We start from the raw sequence: 22,086 nt of genomic DNA, 5'->3' as shown, positions 1-22,086 counted from the left end.
TCTATATAATAATTTTATAATTTAATTGCAACTAAAGAATTTTATTTTCTTATACCATCTAATGTAAAATTAATTTTGATACTGTCTTTGGGGTTCAATTGATTTTTTCAAAACTTTATTTATATGTACATAAGAGATGAAAATCATTATTAACAAATATAGAACAGATGGCGTTTGTATCGCTTTTTACATGCAACTTGGAAAGCCTTCTTGCTGTCAATCCTTCAGGGTCGAAAAAATATAATTGTCTCGTCCTGTTTCTGATTGACCCAAATAATTTTATTTTTACCCCATTTGAGGTAATTTACTTTAGTTTCGCGACGCTTTCATTGTGACAGCAAGGCTATCTAAAATCGACAAACTAACCCATGATTTGCTGTTAAGTGTAGTTTTGTAATATTGTATTTGTAACTATAAATATATTCTAAAAATAATCCACTAAATTATATTCAACTTAAATAGTAATATTAGTGATTTTAAAACGTTTGACGGTTGCTTTATTCGAATTGAACAAATTATACTGTGATCCTTTTTATTGATCAGTAAGTCTGAAAATCGCTGTAATTAAAATTATTCTTTTTAAATATCTATATATACACACGAGTGATCAGTATAATTTGAAAAGAGATACTTTTACATCGTTTAATCTATATTTCCCAGCACACCATAAACGTTTTCTATGAATTCTGTTAACTGAGTCGTAATTTAAATTAATTCGCCATTATTAATATAAATGAATTTATCGTTGCTATTGAATAATTAAATACATTAAATTTCAAGCAATTATTTAATCAAGGCAATCACGTGTCCGTATTCAAATTGAAGCAATCGCTTCACAACAAATAACAATACTCATATGCATAAACAAACACGTACATATTGAATTATCAATCAAACTTCTCGTATTATCGTTGGGAAATTAGCCTCAACTCAATCTATTTGTTTTCACCATATATATTGCAAAATTAGTACAACATTACATATGTATTTATTCAAAAGAAATGCATTTAAAAATATCAATAAGTTCCTGACTATTGACCTGAAAGTTCTGGGTTCGAATCCCATAGGTTTTTTTCAATTTTGCGAGTTTAAGCGAAACATGTCACAAACAGTTTTTTTAAAACAATGAAAAAAAGATATTGTTACCAAATAATTGCGTTAATAATTGTGAATATTGCACATTTATCGCTTATAAGTACCGCTGTAAAAACTAATCTTTGTTTGGAAAAGTTGCGCGATTATTAATACTTTCGCACTGCACACAATACTATTGTCTTCTACCCTTTGCTTACCGATCGCCGGAATAGCTATCTGAACCGTTTATTTTTAAATCGTAAACATATTTTGTGGGCCTGTGAAGCGATGCATTTGGCCGCAAATATCCTCATCTGTGATTCGCCAGAGTTGTCCTCTTTTGTGGCCAGAGATGTGACACTTGACCACAAAAGAAAAGACGCATTTTGGAGATTTATAAAGAGGAATTTTAATATCAACGATGCATCTCTCTCCATACAAGTGTGTACAATCAAGACAATGATTGATAGTGACCACTATTTGATGACACGTAAAATTTATAGGACACTAAACAATACTACCACCATTGTTTAGAAATATTTACGAAAACTTGGGATGGTCATAAAAATTGATACATAAGTATGTCGTCAATTGCACGATAAAAAAATAGTGATCCTAATTTATTCATGCAATTGTATACTTAAACGTAATATAAACGAGTTTTTCTTAAATGATTCGTCAATAGAGATAAAATGTGGATACTGTATAACAACGCTAGTTAAAAAATTAATTTATTATAGGCGGTGTGACTCATTGCACTCAAAAAAGATTTGCGTATCTGGTGGAATTGGGATGATATCTTACAGTGCTGCTGCCATCTAACTAAACTATCGATTCTACTTAATCAAGAAAGAAGCAATCAACAAGATAAGGCTAGAGCTAGCCAATAGTATTGTGTTCTACAGTTTCTATGGAAAATTGGCAGCATCCACCTTGCACCTTTAATCTATTTGTTTAGAGCTTCCTACGAAGCTCTCGCAAAAACTCCCATCTGTGCTTTGAAATGATATTACAAGACTTTTGGTATATAGAACTATCTATAAAAAAACATTTAAAATTACCACCACTCTATAGCATTCATAAAATGACGAAAATTAAATGTTAACTTTTCAACGTCGCCAGGGCTGTCACAAGCAACTTGTGCCTTTATAAGTTTTAATAACAATGGCTGTCATTCCATCGTATATTACGCCAATGTACTTTTTAATTATGTTATTTTTTAAATTTTATAAGAACTATGGTTTTCTGTGGGTGAGAACTGGTATACAAAATGCATATATTTTTATTAAATAATTTGCCTTTTGTATGTATCGATATGTATGTCAATTGCTGTTGTTGGTGCTTTTTGATTTATATTATGTATATTTCTGAAATTACCTTAACACTGATCTTACTTTTTCAACAAATTTGCATACGCGCGCGTGCTTCACGCTCCGGTATTCAGACGCCGAGTGGCTTATTTGGAGTAACGGATGGCAGCAGAATGCATTTGCATTAGTGGCTCGACACCTGCATAATGTATAGCACCTGAATGTTATATTGACGTAGACAAATGTTGTACAGCTTCGGGCCACAATGCGATACAATTTTCAATCGATGCCCCGGCGCACTTTGCCAATGCTCCATTTTAACGACGACCATTACTGTGACATCTGACAGATGGAGCTGCATGGTACTACGCCTCTGTACCTCCTCTCCTTCTCCCTGGTTGCTCTGTACAGCGGGCTCCAATAAATTGGCGGTTTGGCCAGTGAATGTATTTTTTCTGTATTGAATATATCGCAGTATTTATAATTTTGATCAGTTGGTTATTTCGAGAGAATTTTTACATTGTTAAACTTTTACAAGTAAGACGTTTACAGATTGTTCGACTGTTCTTCAATTGAAAACTCCTATTGTCTCATCTGATTGGAAGGACACCAACATTTTATTTTTTCGCCTTTATATTCTGACCAAATGGCTTTTTCGCGCTTGACATACGCTTGAATATGTAATTAGGTTGCGTTCTATATACTTGTATCCTAAGTAAAAACCAAAAAAACAATAAAAAATAAATTGAAATTGCTTCAAAACATTAACAGCCATATAAAATAAAAATCGAAGGGTATTCCGATGATCTTTTTCTTTTTTTCCTAATAATTAAGAAAAGCGTTGTCAATCTGTTATTTATTTTTTGCACTAAAAGGATTACCATAACTTTTAATTCTGCTTATAAGTATTTCTTACTATACGCTGACGTTTTGAAAATACTCTTTACACATGAGCGAAATATCTCTAGTGAAAGATAACTGTCATTTTTCGTTTAGGAAGTTAAGGCACTTCCTAATTTAAACATTAGTTTTAATTTTTTTTTTTTAATTTAATTACATTTTAATGTAATATTCCTCTAAGCTAGGCTTTTTTCATATATATGTTTATATGTACTTTTGGAAGCTTGGCAATTTTATTCATTTTAATATTCCGTTTCAATTAAAATTTATTTTAACTAACATATGCAGTTTAATTAATACATATATCAAACTCCAACTTTTCCATTAAAAGCTTATTATACTTGCAGCCTAATATAATATTTTCAGCGCCTATTAAATATGCACATCACGCATTTCTTGTCATATCCATTATGCGCTTAATCACTGAATGCAGAACGAGTCTTGCTTAGGGGTACACTTTACAGTATACTACTTAAACTTAACTCCATTAAAAGTTTCACATCTTCCCGGGTGGGCCGCCGGCAAAGAGTGAACACAGGTAAGGAGACTAGCTGTCATGTCTCTTGGTTCTATCTCACTTTGTTCGTATCTAACAGCAGATTAACTCCAGTTTTGTTTCACTCCTCTTGCATCCCTAATTGGCTACCGAAGAGTGCTCTTTCTTGCTTTCAATTATTTGCATCATCGTTCAATAAGCCTAATATAAATAATAATAATAAATTTCGATTTGCGCTTACCGAAAACTCCCCTCTAAAAAAACAAAAAGTCCCCCCGTATCTGCGACACTAATTGATCAAGAAAGGTGTGTAAAAGTTCGAGACGCCAAAGACTAAAAGGCTCTTCGGGTAGTTTATTTACCTGACTTATGAGTCAATACTCGAACAACAAACTTTGCTCTCATAAAATCTCTGTTCCTGCAAACGAACTTTGCACTTTTGCTGATTAAGCGGACCCGATATGGGCGCGAACCGAAAAAGAAATGGGCATCGAGTTTATCATTGCCAAGTTTCGCCGGCTCGACTAATCCGTGGATACTTTCGGTCCAAGATAAATACGGCGAAGTTTAACCCGGCAGTGGAGAGGGGAATAACGGAATTAACCGGCGAAAAGTGAGGAAAAATGGGATGCTGTAATTGCGCAAGGCAATGGCCATTAGCCACCGGGACCGAGTTTGCGGCTGCGGAGCTTGTCTGAAGGTTTCGTCTGCGGTCCCTGAAAAAGGTACTAAAAATGTACCTACTTGCTTGCTATTGGGACAATTAACTTGTTATTTATAAGGTAATTATTTTATCAAGATGCAAGTATCGTTTGGGAAACAACAGAGAGCACACGAGAATGTTTTAGGAGCTTTGCTAGGAAGACGTCATTCGAATGTATTAGCTATAGGAGTGGTTTCAATATAACTTTTACAAAATTCTAGACTGCTTTCTAATGATTTAGTAGAGTTATGTATAGTATAATCTGATGCGATCTTTAGGTAACCGTTTCTTAACATTGTCCATAAAGATCATCGATCGTTAAACATTAGTCTTAGGGTCATAAAGCGTGACTGCGTAACTGAGACAAAAATCTGGAGCTTGGTAAATATAGAAGAAAAATGTTTTATTCCATTCAGTACCTTTTAGTACAATATAAATATAATATCGTCTTAGATATTCATATGTGTCACATAAATCAAATTCGATAATTGTTGCATTATCTTAAATTATCAATGTAAATCGAACAAAAAATTGTCAATTCACTAGCATGTCTCCTATTTTATTTTTCTTCGAACCCAACAAAACCAATATCTTTTCATACAAATCTTCTGCTGATAACACTTAATGACTTGCTGTGATAAGGAAAAACTTTCTCTTCTTTAATTGTGTATCCTTCCATTATTCCCGACATCCATCTTCCTCCGAGTGACAGGCGTGTGTATCCAGGCGTGACGGATTGCGACCCCTTCCCGATTTGCCCCCGTTTCGTCCATTCCCCCTCTCGGTCCCAGATCTTTCTCGATATTGCTCGTACATACCACTTTCGTCGTCTGCAGCCGCGGCTTTGGATGTCCAACGTCCCCTCTGCCTCTTAGAGTCTCTCAGCCATAAAATCGCTTCGATAATGCGCGTACACACACAACAACGAGCACATCCAGATATAAAACTTTGTAGACAGATCCTATAAATTGCGACCAATAGTTATTTTGCCTTTCTTTCTCCTTCACATTTTCCATTTGAGCGTCGGCAAAATTGCAGTAAATAAAAGTTCTTATTATGGCATAAAAGATCATATGTTCATTTGTGATGTACTAACAAGTTACCTGAATTACATAAATAACACTGTACAAGTTTTTCTTTTTTGTGCATAATTTTACATATACATTATTAATCTGTGTTACATCAACTCAATCATAGTGAAATAAAGCTTATAAAAGTTATGCGATAGCCGAATAAATGATAACAAAACTTGCCTATAGTATAGATTCCGTACATTCTTGCAATAATAAAACTATTTTTTTTTTTAAATATTGCGCAACTATTTATATGTACACAAAATTTATAAAGAGTGTTTAATAACTATAAAGCCTAAGTAAAAAGGATTAAAGTAATGTATTGATAAATAATAAAATCATAATATTTATTTCCTAAAAAATATCATATAACTTGCCATTAAATTCATATCTTACAAACTTCCAATCAATCAATAATATTATTCCAAGATTAAAATATACTCTAGAAGCACCATGAAAAAAATGCTTACACGCGACATGAGAGAATCACATCCTAGCATACCTTGTAAGAATTTGTGAAAAATAAAATTGGATAATATGTATATTCCATCTTGTACAGGAATATGAGAAACTTTTTTTGGACCCTTTCTATTAAAAATGAATCGGTTGTATTAGTTGACAACCAGACCGACGAAGCATTCAAGTTACAAAATGCCCTCAAGCAAGACAAATCTCAACATCTTTGAAACTTTATCGCATATGTTTGCTATATGCTGATTTAATCTGCAAGTCTTTTTGAAATCGGACACACAAATCGGTTACCACTTTTGTTGGAAGCACATTGTTATCCATTTTATAATAAATTGTACATCTAGCTTTGCTCTAGAATATCACTGAATGACATTTTTTATGCTAAATGGTAATCTATTAGCTAATGACCACGCACATAGATGTTCAGTTCAAGTATTTCACAATCCTCTATAAAATCTATTTTAAAGAAAGTTTGTAATATATTTCTGATTTTACAACCGTTTGAAATGAAATAAGGAACCATATCTAGTCTTGAAAAACAACCTGATTTTAACTAACCAAAGTCAATTTTTGAATCTGAAAGCTCGCATCCTCTCTGGTGTTTACTGTTAGTTGTATCAAATGTTCTTCTTTCAGATTCAGTTGATAGAATAATGAAGCTCTAGGTCTAGACTATATGATGTGGTGTAATCTTGTCCAAATAAATTTAAAGAAAATCTATGCAAGTGTTAGACTTTCGCGCCGTTATAATTGTATGCGATTAATTTAGGGACAGTAAAAATAGAACGGAAGCGCGCCACCGTGGCAGGCATCCGAGGAAATTCGCAATAGTGGCGCCTAACGAAGGCAGTCTCCGTATTCAATTCACTTCCGGCTTCCTTCCGCCAGAGAAGCGACTGACCCACATTCCCCGGCGCGATACCCTTTTCACATTAATTAAAAACAATGATGCGAAACAACCATTCGGTAAAATTGCCAAGAAAAACAACCGCCGCAGCCACTCCTCCCCTCCATCCACCCCGCCCCTACGGCAAGTGAAAGCGGAAAATCCATTTTCCAGGTTAAATGAGCATCGGAGCGGTTGTTGCTCGGGGCAATAGCTTCTGTCCGGATTTGCATAACGGCTACAGCTTTTACACATTTGTTTTCGGCTGTAATCATTTTATATTATGCCGGGCCAATAAACACACCAAAAGCCGAACCCTCCGCTTCGTTTACATGTTGGCCGTACAACCATACATGTGAATTAACATTGATTTCAAAAAACAGTTTAATTTTCTGAAATCAACGAGTAGTTTTAGTGAAAAAAATTAGTGCTTTCAATTCACTAAATTTTTGAGACAGATTTTTGAATTTCAATCCGATTATTTTTGCCAAAAGTTTTATGACCAACTCCAGGAATTACCAATATTTATTTTCATTTCTTCTATAATTTTACGGTTCACAACTAAATAAAAATTCAAGGATCAGTGACTTAAAAATAATTATATTATTAAGTCTTTGACATTGATTTGTTTCCGAGATAATGAAAAAAAGAGTCAATGTTTTCATATGTGCTATTAATTATACAATAAGATATTAGCATTTTTTTCATATCATCTTTTGATACTGATTATACTATCATTTGCACTGATTTTATTATATCTTAACGTATTTCATACTAAACGTCCATATGCTGAAGGACAATTCATTAAACAAACTATGAAAGAATTGGTTAAAATTAATTAATTTATTTATTTATTTATTTATTTATTTATTAAAATTATAACCATCGTGACCTGACAGGCAAACCTAATGCGTCACGATAGTCAAAAGTACTAATACATCATAATACATACAAATATAAACAAGACAAAACAACAGACACAAATCACCTCAACAGGTGTGCATTGTCCCATACGAACTGAACCAAAACTCCATATGTGCAAGAGAAAATGTCAATATTACTATGGACAGAATTGAGCAGATAAATAGCCTTGGCCAGAGAAGAGTTGGCAAGTGCTCAAGTTCTACACTTAACAGGCAAGAATAGTGGACGCGACCGAGAACTATAACCACCTTCAGGAGCCTACATTTGAAGCTGCTCGAGCACTGAAAGATTGTCTACGATGCCCTTGAGCAATTTCCAGAAGTGTTTAATTACATAAACACTTCTGCGAGTCGACAAAGAAACGTATCCCAGGGCTCCCAAAATAAAAGCACTGGGAAACAAGAACGGATAATACCCGTATTCCTTCAAGTATAAATATCGAAGAAATTTACGTTGTACTTTTTCCAGCTTCAATTCATTACATTGATTCATTACGCCTGGGATCCAAATGATGGAGCTAGTTTCTAGTATGCTGCGGACTAGAGTATCATAAAGAGTGCGCAATACTAAAGTATTCCTGAAGTAACGCGCATTTCTCAAGATAAAACCGAGCATTTTTAAGGATTTTCTATGAGTCTCTGCAATGTGCTGGCTAAATTTCCAACGTTCTTCGAAAGTCACTCCTAAATCCTTAGTTGAAGAAAACCTTTCCAGAAAATATCCGCCTAGATGGTATGAATATTTTGCCGGCGTTAACGACCTTGAAAATGAAATTGTGTAACATTTCTTTACACTGAAAGGCAATTGGTTATAGCAAGCCCATTTCCATATAGAGTTGAGATCCTCCTGTAGGTCGAGGGAATCAGAAATCGAATGCATTTTCTTGTAAATTTTCAAGTCATCTGCATATAATAAAAAATCTGAATGCTCTATTGCTGTTTCTATGTCATTAATGAACAATAAAAACAACAATGGACCCAAATTGGATCCTTGAGGTACTCCAGTAGGGGTCTTATATCGTTCTGAAAAGGAGTTACTATACTTGACGAATTGATATCTATTGGTCAAGTAATTTAAGAATAGATTTATGAGATCTTCAGAAAACCCGAAATTAGATAACTTTTTTACAAGTAAAGCATGGTTAACTTTATCAAATGCTTTTTCAAAATCTGTGTATACGACGTCCACTTGTACACCAGAGTCCAATGATTTTGAAACATAGTTAGACAAAACCATTAGATTAGTGACAGTGGATCGAGATTTACGGAAACCATGTTGTTGGTCGAGAAGCATAATATCCCAATTTCACGTCACACAACAAAACGGCGTATTACTGAAATCAGTAGAGACTGAGTTGAAGCTGAATAATGATTTAAAATAATTTAATTAATAATTAATAAATAGAATATTAGTTAAAAATATATTTTATTTATAATATCATAGCTTACTTTCAGTCGACAGAATTTCCAGTCAATGCCTATTATTATTATAATACAAACATACCTTTCACATTATATTTTCCCAAATTTGAATATGCATCACATCGCTGATGAAATTCGAAACACTTGATTACTTTGCGTATTACTTACTACGTTATATAAATAACCATTTATTCGAAGGTCCTGTGGGTCTCGAACCCGTCGCCGGTTGAAAACTCTTCGGTAAACTTTCGACCTTAATATGCATTGTTTCCAGGGCGAGTCGTGCGATATCACTTTCATCTCGAGACATAGAAAATCTTCGATGCTTTGAAAATTTAACGCTTTATTTGCTTTTATCGGCAAATTCTTTGTGTAATATAATAATACCATGAAAATTGTCATACAATTACAGAAATTTAATAAATCACAATATTCACTAATCATTGTAAAAATATCATATTTCACTAGAGCGTATGATTTTATATTTTAATGTTGCGATTTAGCAGCATTCGTGCATCATCCTACATATTACATGTTTTTGGTTTACTTCGCTTAAACTTTTTTCACCACTTGTTACGTGTTACGTAGGAAAGTTTGTTTGCAAAAGGAAAACGCTTTTAATGTAACGTATGCATGATCGCGTTAAACAAGGCGCATAACTTTTGCGATGTTTGCGGTGCTTATAAACGTATGACAATGCACGTCTCTGACGTAAATTTCCCCAGATAAAATGGAAGAGTCCGGCAGCATTTTAAGGGATGCTCTACAGTGGCACATGGTTATCACCACTTCTCCAGTCTGGCGACGCGTATAATGCAGTTTGACACAGCATCAGCTTGTTAGCAAAAGCTGTTCTCTTTTCGCAGACGTAAACAGAAAATGAGAAGCAGGGGGTGAACACGTATATAAATACTTGTGCATACTATGAGTGGCAACTGTTTAATTCCCGGATTAAAGCAATTAAAATATTAACAATTTATACTTTCACATCAGTAACTACATATCTCTTAATATCGTCTAAATCCTAAAAATATTTCTCTTCGATAATAGTAGAACGCCGTAAATTATTATGGTAATATTTTTAAAGCATGCCTAGTTGAAGTATAATACAAATAACATAAGGCCCACATCAACAGCAAGTATATGAGTCTGTTTGGTCTGCTCAATTAACTAAACCTTCTACTTTTACCCATGCTTAATTTTATTTAAGATGACTAGACGTCCTCTTTTTAGGAGGATTGTCCTTCTTGTGGAAATTCTGTCCTCCACAAAAATTGTGCCTTTATTTGCCCACCTGAGATTTTTTAAACTTCCGCAGTTTTCCTAAATGAAGAAAAATTTCCTAGATGATCTTTTTTAGAGCATGGAGTGCTGAATATCCGAATTAAAATGTCTGAAATAATGTTTTTTTCGAATCGCAACAGGTCTTGACATTTCAACTGTCAATTTGCCCCAGGAGTGATTTTTTGGTATTTGTGTACTCAAGTGGCCCATTTAGCACTATATGCGTTTTAACATCTAATATTTGTTTTTATCGACATGTTTGGTATGTACAAATTAGATACACCATGCAATTAAGGGCTGAGTCTAATCCAAGATCCTTAACATTTCATTCTCACTTAATCCGCGAACTTTAAGAGCTCCCCTCGTATGTGTAAAGAGAGTTTCAAGAACCTAGCCAAAGAACAACGAACGTATACATAGCGTTCAAGATATGGTATTTCAACTTGCTCATTTCCCACACCGTGGTTATATAAACAAAAGGAAACTTTTCCAATATCTCAAAGCCCTGTTTGTTGTGTATGTTATAAAAATTCTGTACGATAAAAGGTTCCTCCGCTCTAAACCCACTTCGGCAAACTTTTAATTATTTCTTTGTAAGTATCATATATGTATGTTTAACATGTTGTTTTTTATTGTCCAACAGGAACGTCATGTACAACCTGAGTCTTGCGAATCTATCTGTCATACACAAACTCGACTGGCACTCCAGGGAAGAATTGATAAAACTATGCTTGCTCAAAGGCAAAGACGATGTGAGTATATTTATTACTGTTATTATGCTAAAAAAATGTATTTTTAAGTCACCTTTGGAAGGAATGGAAATATTAAAAAAATACGACAGCGTTCTTATACTTGCCGACGAAAAATCTGTCAAAATAGTATGATGCAAAATGTTTTTTTTAATTAACCAAATTTTTTCTGCTACTTAGATACAAACTCCACTATTCTTACGACCATTATATGTTTTACTAATGGAAACTGTGCCGCAAACTATTATCTAACGCTGCACAAGACGCATATCTTTTGTTATATATGTATAGATATACATAGTAGGTATATCTAATAAGCCGATCTGGTATGCTATGGCAAACGTCACGTGTCTTTTGAGAGGAACTAATCCGACATTATTCGAAATCACCACGATACCATCCAAAGGCGTGTGTCTAGGTGCTCTTGTTCACCAGAGCCAAAAGCAGCCGCTAAGGATAAGTTGTTCTCTTTGACGCAGACCAGAATAATGGATAGACTCATTAAGCGGGTAATGTGCCCTGTAATAGACACATCACTCTTTCTCTCTCCTTTTCACATACATATATACATAAGACGTGTATACGTGCTTATGCAGGCATAGGTGTTTGAGAAATTATTATTGGGCATTACAACGCTGCTTCATTCATAATGCATTATCAATTATATGCAATATAGAATTAAAAATAAAATGTACAATAAGATTTTAGCCAAAATCAAGACATGCAATCAGCATACCAGTTTCAATTAAAATTAGTATACATGTTAACATAAAAATGAATGAAAACACAACTTTTCTGTTCTGTATTATTACTCAAATTGTATATATTAAAAGTCGATAGTAATATAAAAAATAGGTTTTGTGCAATTGTATTAATCTCAACTTCAGAATTTATATGACTGATATATAGTATAACTTCACATCATTTTATAGTTACCCTTATTTTTTATTGATGACATGGTTTTTAGTTATGACTAAGTCTAGGCTGTAATATTTTATTAAAATAATTCAAAAAGTATTTTCAGCGTTCAAAATCCGACGTTCGGTATAAAATTCATTTGCAATTGTATTATTTACATCCAAATTGGACACAATAGAAATATTTTCCAGACAGGAAAACGTTGCCGCATCATATCCGGCCCCTTCCAGTTTTTCCCTCTTTCTCCGCATGAGTAATTAATCTACTGGCTTCTGAAATAATGAAAAGCAGACAAATCCCTTTACGTCAAAATTTTATCCCTGTCTACATAATACAATTTCCTTTTTGCTTCGTTTCAATTATTCCGAAATTATTTCGACACGAAATAGGCATTATTTTATTTTTTTAATGTCGTGTTGTATATATTGCGCATATAACTCAATGCAATAACGAAGCAGGCGAAAATTTACCGCGATAAACATCTCAATTTATTTAAACGCGCCTATGTAATAGGCCGTGTGAATATACACTTTCTCTAGACGCGAGCGCGAGCTTTCCTTGAGAGCCTTCAAATTTTCTCTAAGAGCTTTCCGTTGCCCGTTAAAGCTTTATTATACGAACCCGTATTCCGCTCAACACACGACCCGATCCGCCTCTTAAACCTGCACTTTCCGCGTATTTTTACTAAATTGTGGATATTGATTAAAAACATATACAGTGTGGTAAAGAATATTATTATAAAAAAAAATATGAAATCTTTAGTTTATATATTATTCAATAATTCATAAGAAATCTATAATTCATATTACCACAATACGTCACGATCATAAATATAAATAATATATTGTATTATTATAATACAGTCAGTTCTCGAGATACGACGGGGTTTCGTTCCACCACCTTGGTCGTAACTCGAAAAGGTCGTAGCTCGAAAATCATACAAAAAATAATTAAAAACAATGCATACATGCGAAATACAAAAACCACTTTTATTGCTGACTTTAAGTTGTTAACTAAATACTTTTTAACTAAATATTTATTTATAAGAATTGATCTAGAGTATTTTTACTACTGATATCCATTGTTAATTCTTGAGATTTTTCAGCGAGTGCAGTGATAGTGCTTGTTTTTCTTAAAAAAATGTCCATGTTTGTTTGTACAGTTTGTTGTTTCTTTTCTCTATAAATTTCATAATAACACGCAAGTGCTTGCTGAATAAAGCCGTGTACCCTCGAAGATCTATCGATGTTTTTGTCCATATTTTCAAATTTTTTAATAGCATCATTGATTTGGCTAAAAGCTGCAGCCGTGTCTTTTAACACAATTTTTTTTGGTGGTTCTTCGAGTTCATCTAATTATTTTAGCTCCATTACATTTTTTTCTGCAACTCGTTGTTCCACAATCTCAACCAAATCTTGGTTTGTGAGTTCCTCAACATCATTTTCCAAAAGATGAATTACATCTTCAATATCAACTTCCAGATTAAGTTGTTGAGCACATTTTACAATAATATTTGCTATCTCATCTATTTCCCCTTTTTTATTAAAATACATATTGTCATTATATCTTTTTAAGAGTTTGTTCCATATGCCGTTCATACAATTCGTCGTTACTTTGGACCATCCTTTTGAGATATTGTTTATTGCATGAAAGATGTTGTAATTTTTCCAAAATTCTCTCAATGTCTGATGTTTGTCTGTTCCTGCAATTGCTTGGGCAAAAGTGATTCTTAAATAATGGGCTTTGAAGTTAGCAATACCCCCTTGCTCCATCGGCTGTAGAATGCTGGTGGTGTTTGGAGGTAAATAAACCACTTTTATATTTGGTTGTGATTCCCTTAAGTGTGGAGGATGGCCTGGAGCATTGTCAAGAATCAATCAAATTTTAAAGGCTATGTCGTTTTCATCACAGTTCTTCTTTACTTCTGGAATGAAACAGTTATCAAACCAGTCTTGAAATTATGTATATGACATAAAAAAAAAAATTTTACAACTTTTTTTTTCGTCGTAACTCCGAATGATCGTAAGTCGAGGTGGTCGTAACTCGAGAACTGCCTGTATATAAAAAAAATATAAAAAACACAAAAAAAAATATTGTGAGAAATAAAATAAATCATAAAATAATATAAACCCTACCAGCTCCTCATAGCTGACACAAATATATCAATGTATTAAATATTTTGATGTCTAAATAATATGACTAACTATCGTGCATCAATTAAAGAAACATTTAAAATTAACTCTAGACAACTACAAAACATAACCACATGAAACTGAATGTATTATTTATTTATTTTACTACATTAAATCAAATTGACAAATTACTGATAATACAATATACACAAACATTAAATTTATAAAATTCAGCTGATTTTTCGTTTTTGCTTTGCTTCTACCTTAGGTTTTCGACCTGAAAATTCAGATCAAACACCTAAATTTACTGCTACTAACTTACATTCGTTGAATATTTCTTTTCATGTTTAATATTTTTTAAACGTTCAAAAAGCAATAGTCACCAATAATTTATAAATAAATTTTAACTATCGGAGCCGCGTCAGAAACCTACAATCTGTCCCTTTGAATAACAATGTTTATTGTGAAAGTGGGTGCTTTTGAAGGCAATGTTCCGCTCCTTTTATTTATTGTATGTATAAAAAAGACTGAAGGAATTTATACCTGAAATACATCAGTACATACATCTCAAACAACTGTAGTTCAGATTCATTATTTGAGGTCGGTTTTTTCTTTATTTATACATATCTTGCTATGATTATTTCTGGAGTCGGGCCTCGGGAATTTGTCCCCTCCCAATCCCTTCTCGGCAAGCCTTTGTATACATATTATATTTATAATTTGAATGTATAAAATTGTAACTACAGTACGCGTCATTCCTAACTTATCCAGAATCACATAAATAAATTTAAAAAAATAAATATACAAGGAGCCGGATGGTGACAGCCATAGATGAATGGTTTACTCACCTATGGAATTTATTTCATAAACGTAAAACAAAAATGTATTTTTTGCTGTTTTTTTTTAAGGAATGATATACTGCGACCTTGACTAAAAAATCTACTATAGAAGTATGCATGCGAATGTGTATATTAGCCATTTGAACTTTGGTCGGCAAACAGAGAATGCAGTGGTGGAGGTTGATAATGGCCAGAGTCGGCAGGGGTGGAGCGTAGCAGAAAGCAATTAGTGGGAAGAAAGATTGCGGCAATGAGATAAGGAGCGCGCAGTATAATTTCGCCGTTCGTCTTCCTACTTTTTACCATAAAGCGACCATCCCGCAAAGCGACCGACCGCCGTTGACCGTCTTGTGTGTTGGAACAAATTAAACTTGTTACAGCCGCCGGCTCACATACATATTTATAGCGCTTCATATCAACGTTAGATTTATCGCGGTCCATTGTTGCTGTCCGAGTCACTTTCTTACCCCCACAATGGACACCCTTTCCTTTGATAGCGAAACCCGCTGCGCTGTGGTAGAAACGTATTGTGGTGGGCGTATGGGTATGGGAGGATTTATTTTATTTACACGTGTTAAATCTGATCGTTTAGAAAATATGTACGTGTTCTGTAGAATTTGTGCTCACTATTCGATAGTATATAAATCTTCTGAAATTATAGACTAAAACTAAATTGGAAGAATGTCTGCCTTGAAAATAAATAGTATAGCATAACATAATTGTAAATGATTATTATATTTTTTATTTTGTATACAGTATTTTATACATATAGCTAAATCGTTAATATGGTAGAGCTCACAGCTAAAATAAAAAGGCGAACGTCGCATTATTGACAAAACTTTTTGACATCGGCAGTGGTTTTTCTAGCTGCCTTCCAGCTAAATGTCACAGAAAAAATGTTTAGTTTTTTTGCGTTATATAAATAGAAATTTCTTCATTATATTATTAAGATTATTACACCTGTTTCTACAGTATAATATAATAAAAAGTTATTTTAAGTGCTCGTTTCTAACATATTTTCATAAATGAACATCATTTTCAGTGGGTGATTTTATAAATTTTGCCACGAATTTTCTCACTCTATATTTGTAAAGAAATATTTTCAGTCTCACTGTGAACTATTGAAAATCTTTATCCTACTTTAGAGATATCATATATATCAATGAATTATTTTTGATAGTTTTCTTCAGAGCATGATTACGAGATTTCAGAAATAATGAGGTGAATTCCATGAGCGATACACAATTGATACTCTGGCGTGAAAAGTTTTCCAACGTATACCATGTCCGTTACAATTAGTGATGCGAGGTCGTGGAAGTACCCGGGGTTTTCTTGGAAATTGGGTGGATAAAAACTCTAATAGGAAATTTGGGAAAAACCCAAAATATATGAATTGTTGACTGAATAAATTTTTATACATTTTCATCTGATCATGTTATCTTGATAAAGAATATGATACAGTATAAAACTTTAAGGTTTGAAAATCCTAGGGGGTTTGATTTCGTAGCCAATGAGACGCTTAGTGGAATCTAGTTAGAGTTTTTATTAGCTTACAATTGCGACAGTCGATAAATGGCGAGATGCTTTCTCCGAGCGGTGGTGGAGAAGCTTGCGCAGGAATGATGTCCGTGGGAGGTCCTCAGAGGTCTAGCAGTCAGACAGATCTCTTCATTATCTGAGTCTTCGAGTGACTGATGGTGACTGTTTGTTTGATGCTTGTATAGAATTACTAAATAAATTCCTAAAAAAGGAATTTATTTGGTAATTCTATACAAAATAATACAGATTGTTCTTAGCAAAAAATCAATACCGTTTTTTGAGATTATGTTTACTAATCCTTGGATTCATAGCCAGGCCTGGTCTGGTTATATAAAATAAAACTGTTATAAGCTGAATTGTATCAATCGCAATTAAAAAATCGAAAAATTTGAGCTATACCTATTATTTATAGACCTATTATTTTTTATCTTTAGTATATTCCATTCCGGATATAATAACCAATACATCCTGTATATATTCTTGGTACTGACGTAATAAATGCACATATTTTATCCATGTATAGCATAAAGGCCAATTTTGACACATTCGTATTCGCGTCGCGCTTTGTTCGTTGCGTTTGCAAAATTTCGATTATGAACTATATAGGCGATAATTAGCGCAGGATTTGTTCGCAGAATTGCCGATGCGTGTCAGGAATATTTTGCGGGAATTCCGATGTATAATATATTACGTTATACACATTTATAACGCATACACGTGCGATTTTGACAACTGGCGGGCGTGTAAACAGAATTTAATGGGGACGAATGGAGCGGACGTAACGCAATTTGAATACATGTGTCACGTTGATTTAAAGCATATTGCAGAAAAATTTATATTTCTTGATTTTTTTAATAATTAGTTACTTTTTAAATAATAAATTATACGAATACTCCCCAAAATCTCAGATGCGAAGCGTTTAGAATATTTACTTATTGTAAATCTTCGTTTCATATTGACGCGCGTTAACCTAGTGCGTTACAACGAAGTAAACACAATCAACAACTACTAATAAATAGTGAGAAACCAGAGTGAAATCAGCTACATATATTTTATTAATTATTGACTATGCACAACCTAGTTCGATTTTATTTTTATTATCCATTACAACATTCATTCGTGAGATTAGGAAAATCTAAGAAAACATTTAATGATTATTATATAAATATATAATACTCACTAATTCCGATCACTTCGGCACGATAGAAATTTAAAAATTATATATTTGAATGCAGGTCTTTAGATATTAATCGCCGACTTATACCGCTGGTGTATCAATAAAATATACAATATTATTGTATATTTTATTTATCAAAATATACAATATTAACACAAGTTTCAAGATAATCAACTTGAAAGCTCATTAAGTGTTTGAGGTTAAGGACCAACTAAATGAATGAATCTTATAGTCATCATCAAATAGACTCTAGGTTATTGAGTGGTGGAAGCATTATCTAACATAAGCTAGCATTACATGTTCATTTTGCCTTTACAGTTTATATTGTATATAGTCTTTATTATTTTTTAACATTTTATTTATAAATTCATTCTATACTTGAATTTTTACTATGTTACTTTCAAGGTTTGATGAATATTGTTATGAAATAAAAATCATTGTAGGGCAAAGTGTGCCATAATAAACCAATCAATATTTAATAATAATATTATATAATTATTTGTATTACAGGAAGGATGTCAGAACTACATTAGAGTGATCGTCAAGTTGGATAATGCTAGAGTTATGATTTGCGGTACAAATGCCTTCAAGCCTTATTGTAGGACGTATATCCTGCGCGGAAACCAATATGAAGAAGAAGATGAAAAAAGTGGACAGGCAATGTGTCCGTACGATCCTCATCAGAATTCGACTGCTGTGTTTGTCGGTTAGTTATTTGATATGAAAGTATTCTAAAACAGTATTATCGCTGCAATAATATTATATTATAACTTGTTTTTTTATGAATTACAGATAGCGAACTGTACAGCGGAACCGTTGCCGATTTCAGCGGTATGGACCCGATAATATACCGCGAGCCTTTACAGACTGAACAATACGACTCAGTGAGCCTTAACGGTATGTAACATTTCATAAACGACAAGTCAATTTTAATATGCAGTTTTTTTTTAATTATTAGTATTAAAAATATAATATTTATTATTATATATTTTTTTCAGTTTGTATTTTGTATTTAATTTTTAATTATATGGATTAATAGACGAAAAATAAATACCTTTGTTTAATTTACCTTAAAACGCTAAATTCACAGCTGCATTTAGAGCAGGTAGTAAAAAAAGGGACAGGGATTTCCGATTGACACCTATAAAAAAAAAAATATAGCAGACACCATCGTAGCAATTTTTTGCTTCAATAGAAATTTTTACTTAAATGAGATGTTTATTAAAATCGCAAATCAAGCTTTCGTCCATTTAAAAATATAATATATGTACTTTTACATTCGACACAAAATCTCAAATCTCGAGATTTTTTTAAGTATATTTTCCAAGATTTGTTCTTTTAATAATTAACAAAATCCCGTGACAGACTCCTTAGTGGAAGAATGGGGGGAATTTTTTTAGCAATAACTCCAAAATATATTTGCTCATACCAGAAATTAAAACCTCCTCGAATCAAAAAGGAAAAAATCATAATAGTTTAATCATCAATATATAAAAAGAATATGATTTTTTTCTTTAATCTTTTGAGAAATGATATTGTTTCGTTTTTGCCACAATAACATATTTTTTCGACTTTTTGTTGTTTTTGGGGTGCAATCGATAGCTATGCTTTTTTAATGTTCATTTAAGAAAAAAATCCTTGACGCGAAGATGGTGCCAAAGGCAGCAACTTTTTATCGCTTCCTCATACACAGTTTTAAAAGCCTTTGCAACCCTTGACACACAAGAAGATGTCAGATCTGCTTTGTTCTCAAGATGTGCCTCTTTCAATCCTTCGTGTTCTTATGGCACATCACTAAATTCACTTTTGAAAAGATCTGGAAAGTAATCAGAAAATCGCTCTCTGAGCTTAGTGATATGTTTTATACTTGTATCATTGATTGCAACAAAAGACATCTTTACAATTTTCCAGAAACAAAGCTAACTTTTGGAAGGCAGTTATATTATTCTGTTTTATTTTTTATTCGCATGATATAAAATAGTACTAATACTTATACAATTATTTATTTTTCCTTTCATTGCCCCCAAAAATTTCATTTTTACCTACCATGTAGTAATTTATTTCGTTTCCCCAACCACTATCCTAGTATTAATCACAAATCAAGAAAATGAACTAAAGAAACATAATGTTTTCAAAAAAATGTTATACTATGATATACATTCCAACCTATTTTCGTGTATTAATTTTTGCTCGGTTACGAATAATTATTTATGATGTCGTAAATCGGCCTATGGAAGCCTGTAATTGAAACACGCGGCCATTTTTCACGTTGTAAATCCGCTCCGCGACCTTTTATATAGGTTTTAAGCGGTATTTAATTAAAAAATATTGTCACGGGGACACCATCGCGATATTCGCTGCTAGTACTGTTTAATGGCGTTGATTTATCGTTGTTGCGGCTAACCAAATTTTCCGAACGTTGCACGTATCACCACACGTCACGTTATGCAACGTTTACGTAATTTAAACCACATTCTAGATATAATAGTGAATTCTAGAAGAAAAGCTCTGCCTGTTCAATGTAAACTTTCTGCAAATTAACTTTAAAAATCGATCATTTAAAATATATATCAATCATTGACGTCAAAAATGATTCAATGATGTGTAATACTTATATGGAAATAGACTAATGGGAGCTTTGTTGGGTAAAAGTTGGGTAAAAATGCAGTTTTTTGGTGCAATGAAAGGAAAAAATAATGATTACTATATTTCTTAGAAAGTTCTAATCACTTTTATTTTTAAAGTGGTTCCGTGAAACATCGTTATCATTGTTTTTTTATTTTTCTTTCCTAGAAATAATATCTTGTGTGAAACAGCAATGGCTTAAATCCAGTTTTTGAAAAATGTCTTCTATTCTTTTAGCTATAGATCTTATTTATAATTGTTTCAGTAAAATTCTTTATTTATAATTATAATTATTATATATATAACAATATACTCGAAAAATATGTTTAATAGCATTTTTAAATACGTTTATAGCTAAATATATTAACACACTCAAATTAAAATTATTAATGCTAGTTATGCATCAATAATTAAGTAAACCAAAAATATTCATTCATGCATAGTACAAAGTCGCAATCTTAGTTACTAATATTTCATAATTAAAGCAAAAAATATATTTGTTTCAGATCCTAACTTTGTCGGCTCAATGGCTGATGGAGATTTTGTATATTTCTTCTTCCGAGAAACAGCTGTAGAATATATCAATTGTGGCAAGGTATATCATCATACAAAATAAAACAACACTTTTATCCTAAACCTAAATTACTAACTAAAATTATATTTACAGGCCGTCTTCTCCAGAGTAGCTAGAGTGTGTAAATATGACAAGGGAGGACCACACCGCTTCAGAAACAGGTGGACGTCTTTCCTCAAATCACGTCTCAACTGCTCCATCGCTGGAGATTTTCCATTCTACTTCAATGAAATCCGTAAGATTACTACCACTCAAAAAATATATTAATAAAACACTATCTATCATACTATTAACTATCTTCAGAATCAACCAGCGATTTGATTCATGGTGTCTACGGTGGATCACCCGCGCAAGTTGTTTACGGTACGTTCACCACACCGCCAAATAGCATTTCCGGAAGTGCCGTTTGTGCTTTCACTCTCCAAGAAATATCCGATACGTTCGAGGGTAATTTTAAAGAACAAGCAGCCCTCAATTCAAATTGGTTACCTGTAAATAGCGCCAAGGTAAGTTTTGTAGTATCTAAACTCGTTGTGACAATTTAAAATAATTGTATGTAATTGCAAAGGTTCCTGAGCCAAGGCCTGGATCGTGTCAAGTAAACCAATCTCAGAATCTTCCCGACCAAACGCTGACGTTTATTAAGACACATTCGCTGATGGACGAATCAGTATCGTCGTTTTTCGGCGAACCAATTGTTATTAGAACGAGCTTCAGGTATTTTTTTAATATGATATAATATACAGTGTGATAATTTGATTCCTGGATTGATGATGTAGCTGGAGTCAGATTAAATTTAAAAAGTTAATCAGCATTTCATAGTTTTATCTATAGATGGTGGACAAGCGAAGATCGAACAGCTGTCAGTCTCTACTTAGTAAGCTAGTACATAATGTTTCTGTCTGACGTCATGGAGCAAAGAGTGGATATTAAAATGTTCTGTATATTAGAGAAATTGAAATGAAAGGTGTATGGTGATAACACTAAGTGC

The 22,086-nt window shown here is 33.0% G+C and overlaps 1 protein-coding gene across 5 annotated transcripts in view; it reads left to right on the top strand.

Moving 5' to 3' along the window:
• Positions 1-22,086, top strand: part of Sema1a (semaphorin 1a) — a 525,505-nt gene that overhangs the window by 498,351 nt on the left and 5,068 nt on the right. For 4 of the 5 annotated variants that reach the window (XM_088198049.1, XM_088198050.1, XM_088198046.1 and 1 more), the window contains exons 6-12: positions 11,186-11,294; positions 18,407-18,602; positions 18,689-18,793; positions 21,028-21,116; positions 21,189-21,330; positions 21,399-21,601; positions 21,664-21,812. In XM_088198049.1, the coding sequence (XP_088054175.1) occupies positions 11,186-11,294; positions 18,407-18,602; positions 18,689-18,793; positions 21,028-21,116; positions 21,189-21,330; positions 21,399-21,601; positions 21,664-21,812 (993 nt within the window). The remainder of the gene's footprint in view (positions 1-11,185; positions 11,295-18,406; positions 18,603-18,688; positions 18,794-21,027; positions 21,117-21,188; positions 21,331-21,398; positions 21,602-21,663; positions 21,813-22,086) is intronic. The other variant, XM_088198048.1, reaches the window with a different exon arrangement.

The sequence above is a fragment of the Plectrocnemia conspersa genome, unplaced genomic scaffold (genome assembly GCF_051122295.1).
Source record: "Plectrocnemia conspersa isolate PC_06_02 unplaced genomic scaffold, ASM5112229v1 ptg000011l, whole genome shotgun sequence".
NCBI classification, from domain to species: Eukaryota; Metazoa; Arthropoda; class Insecta; order Trichoptera; family Polycentropodidae; genus Plectrocnemia; species Plectrocnemia conspersa.
This window is presented reverse-complemented; position numbering and strand designations above follow the sequence as displayed.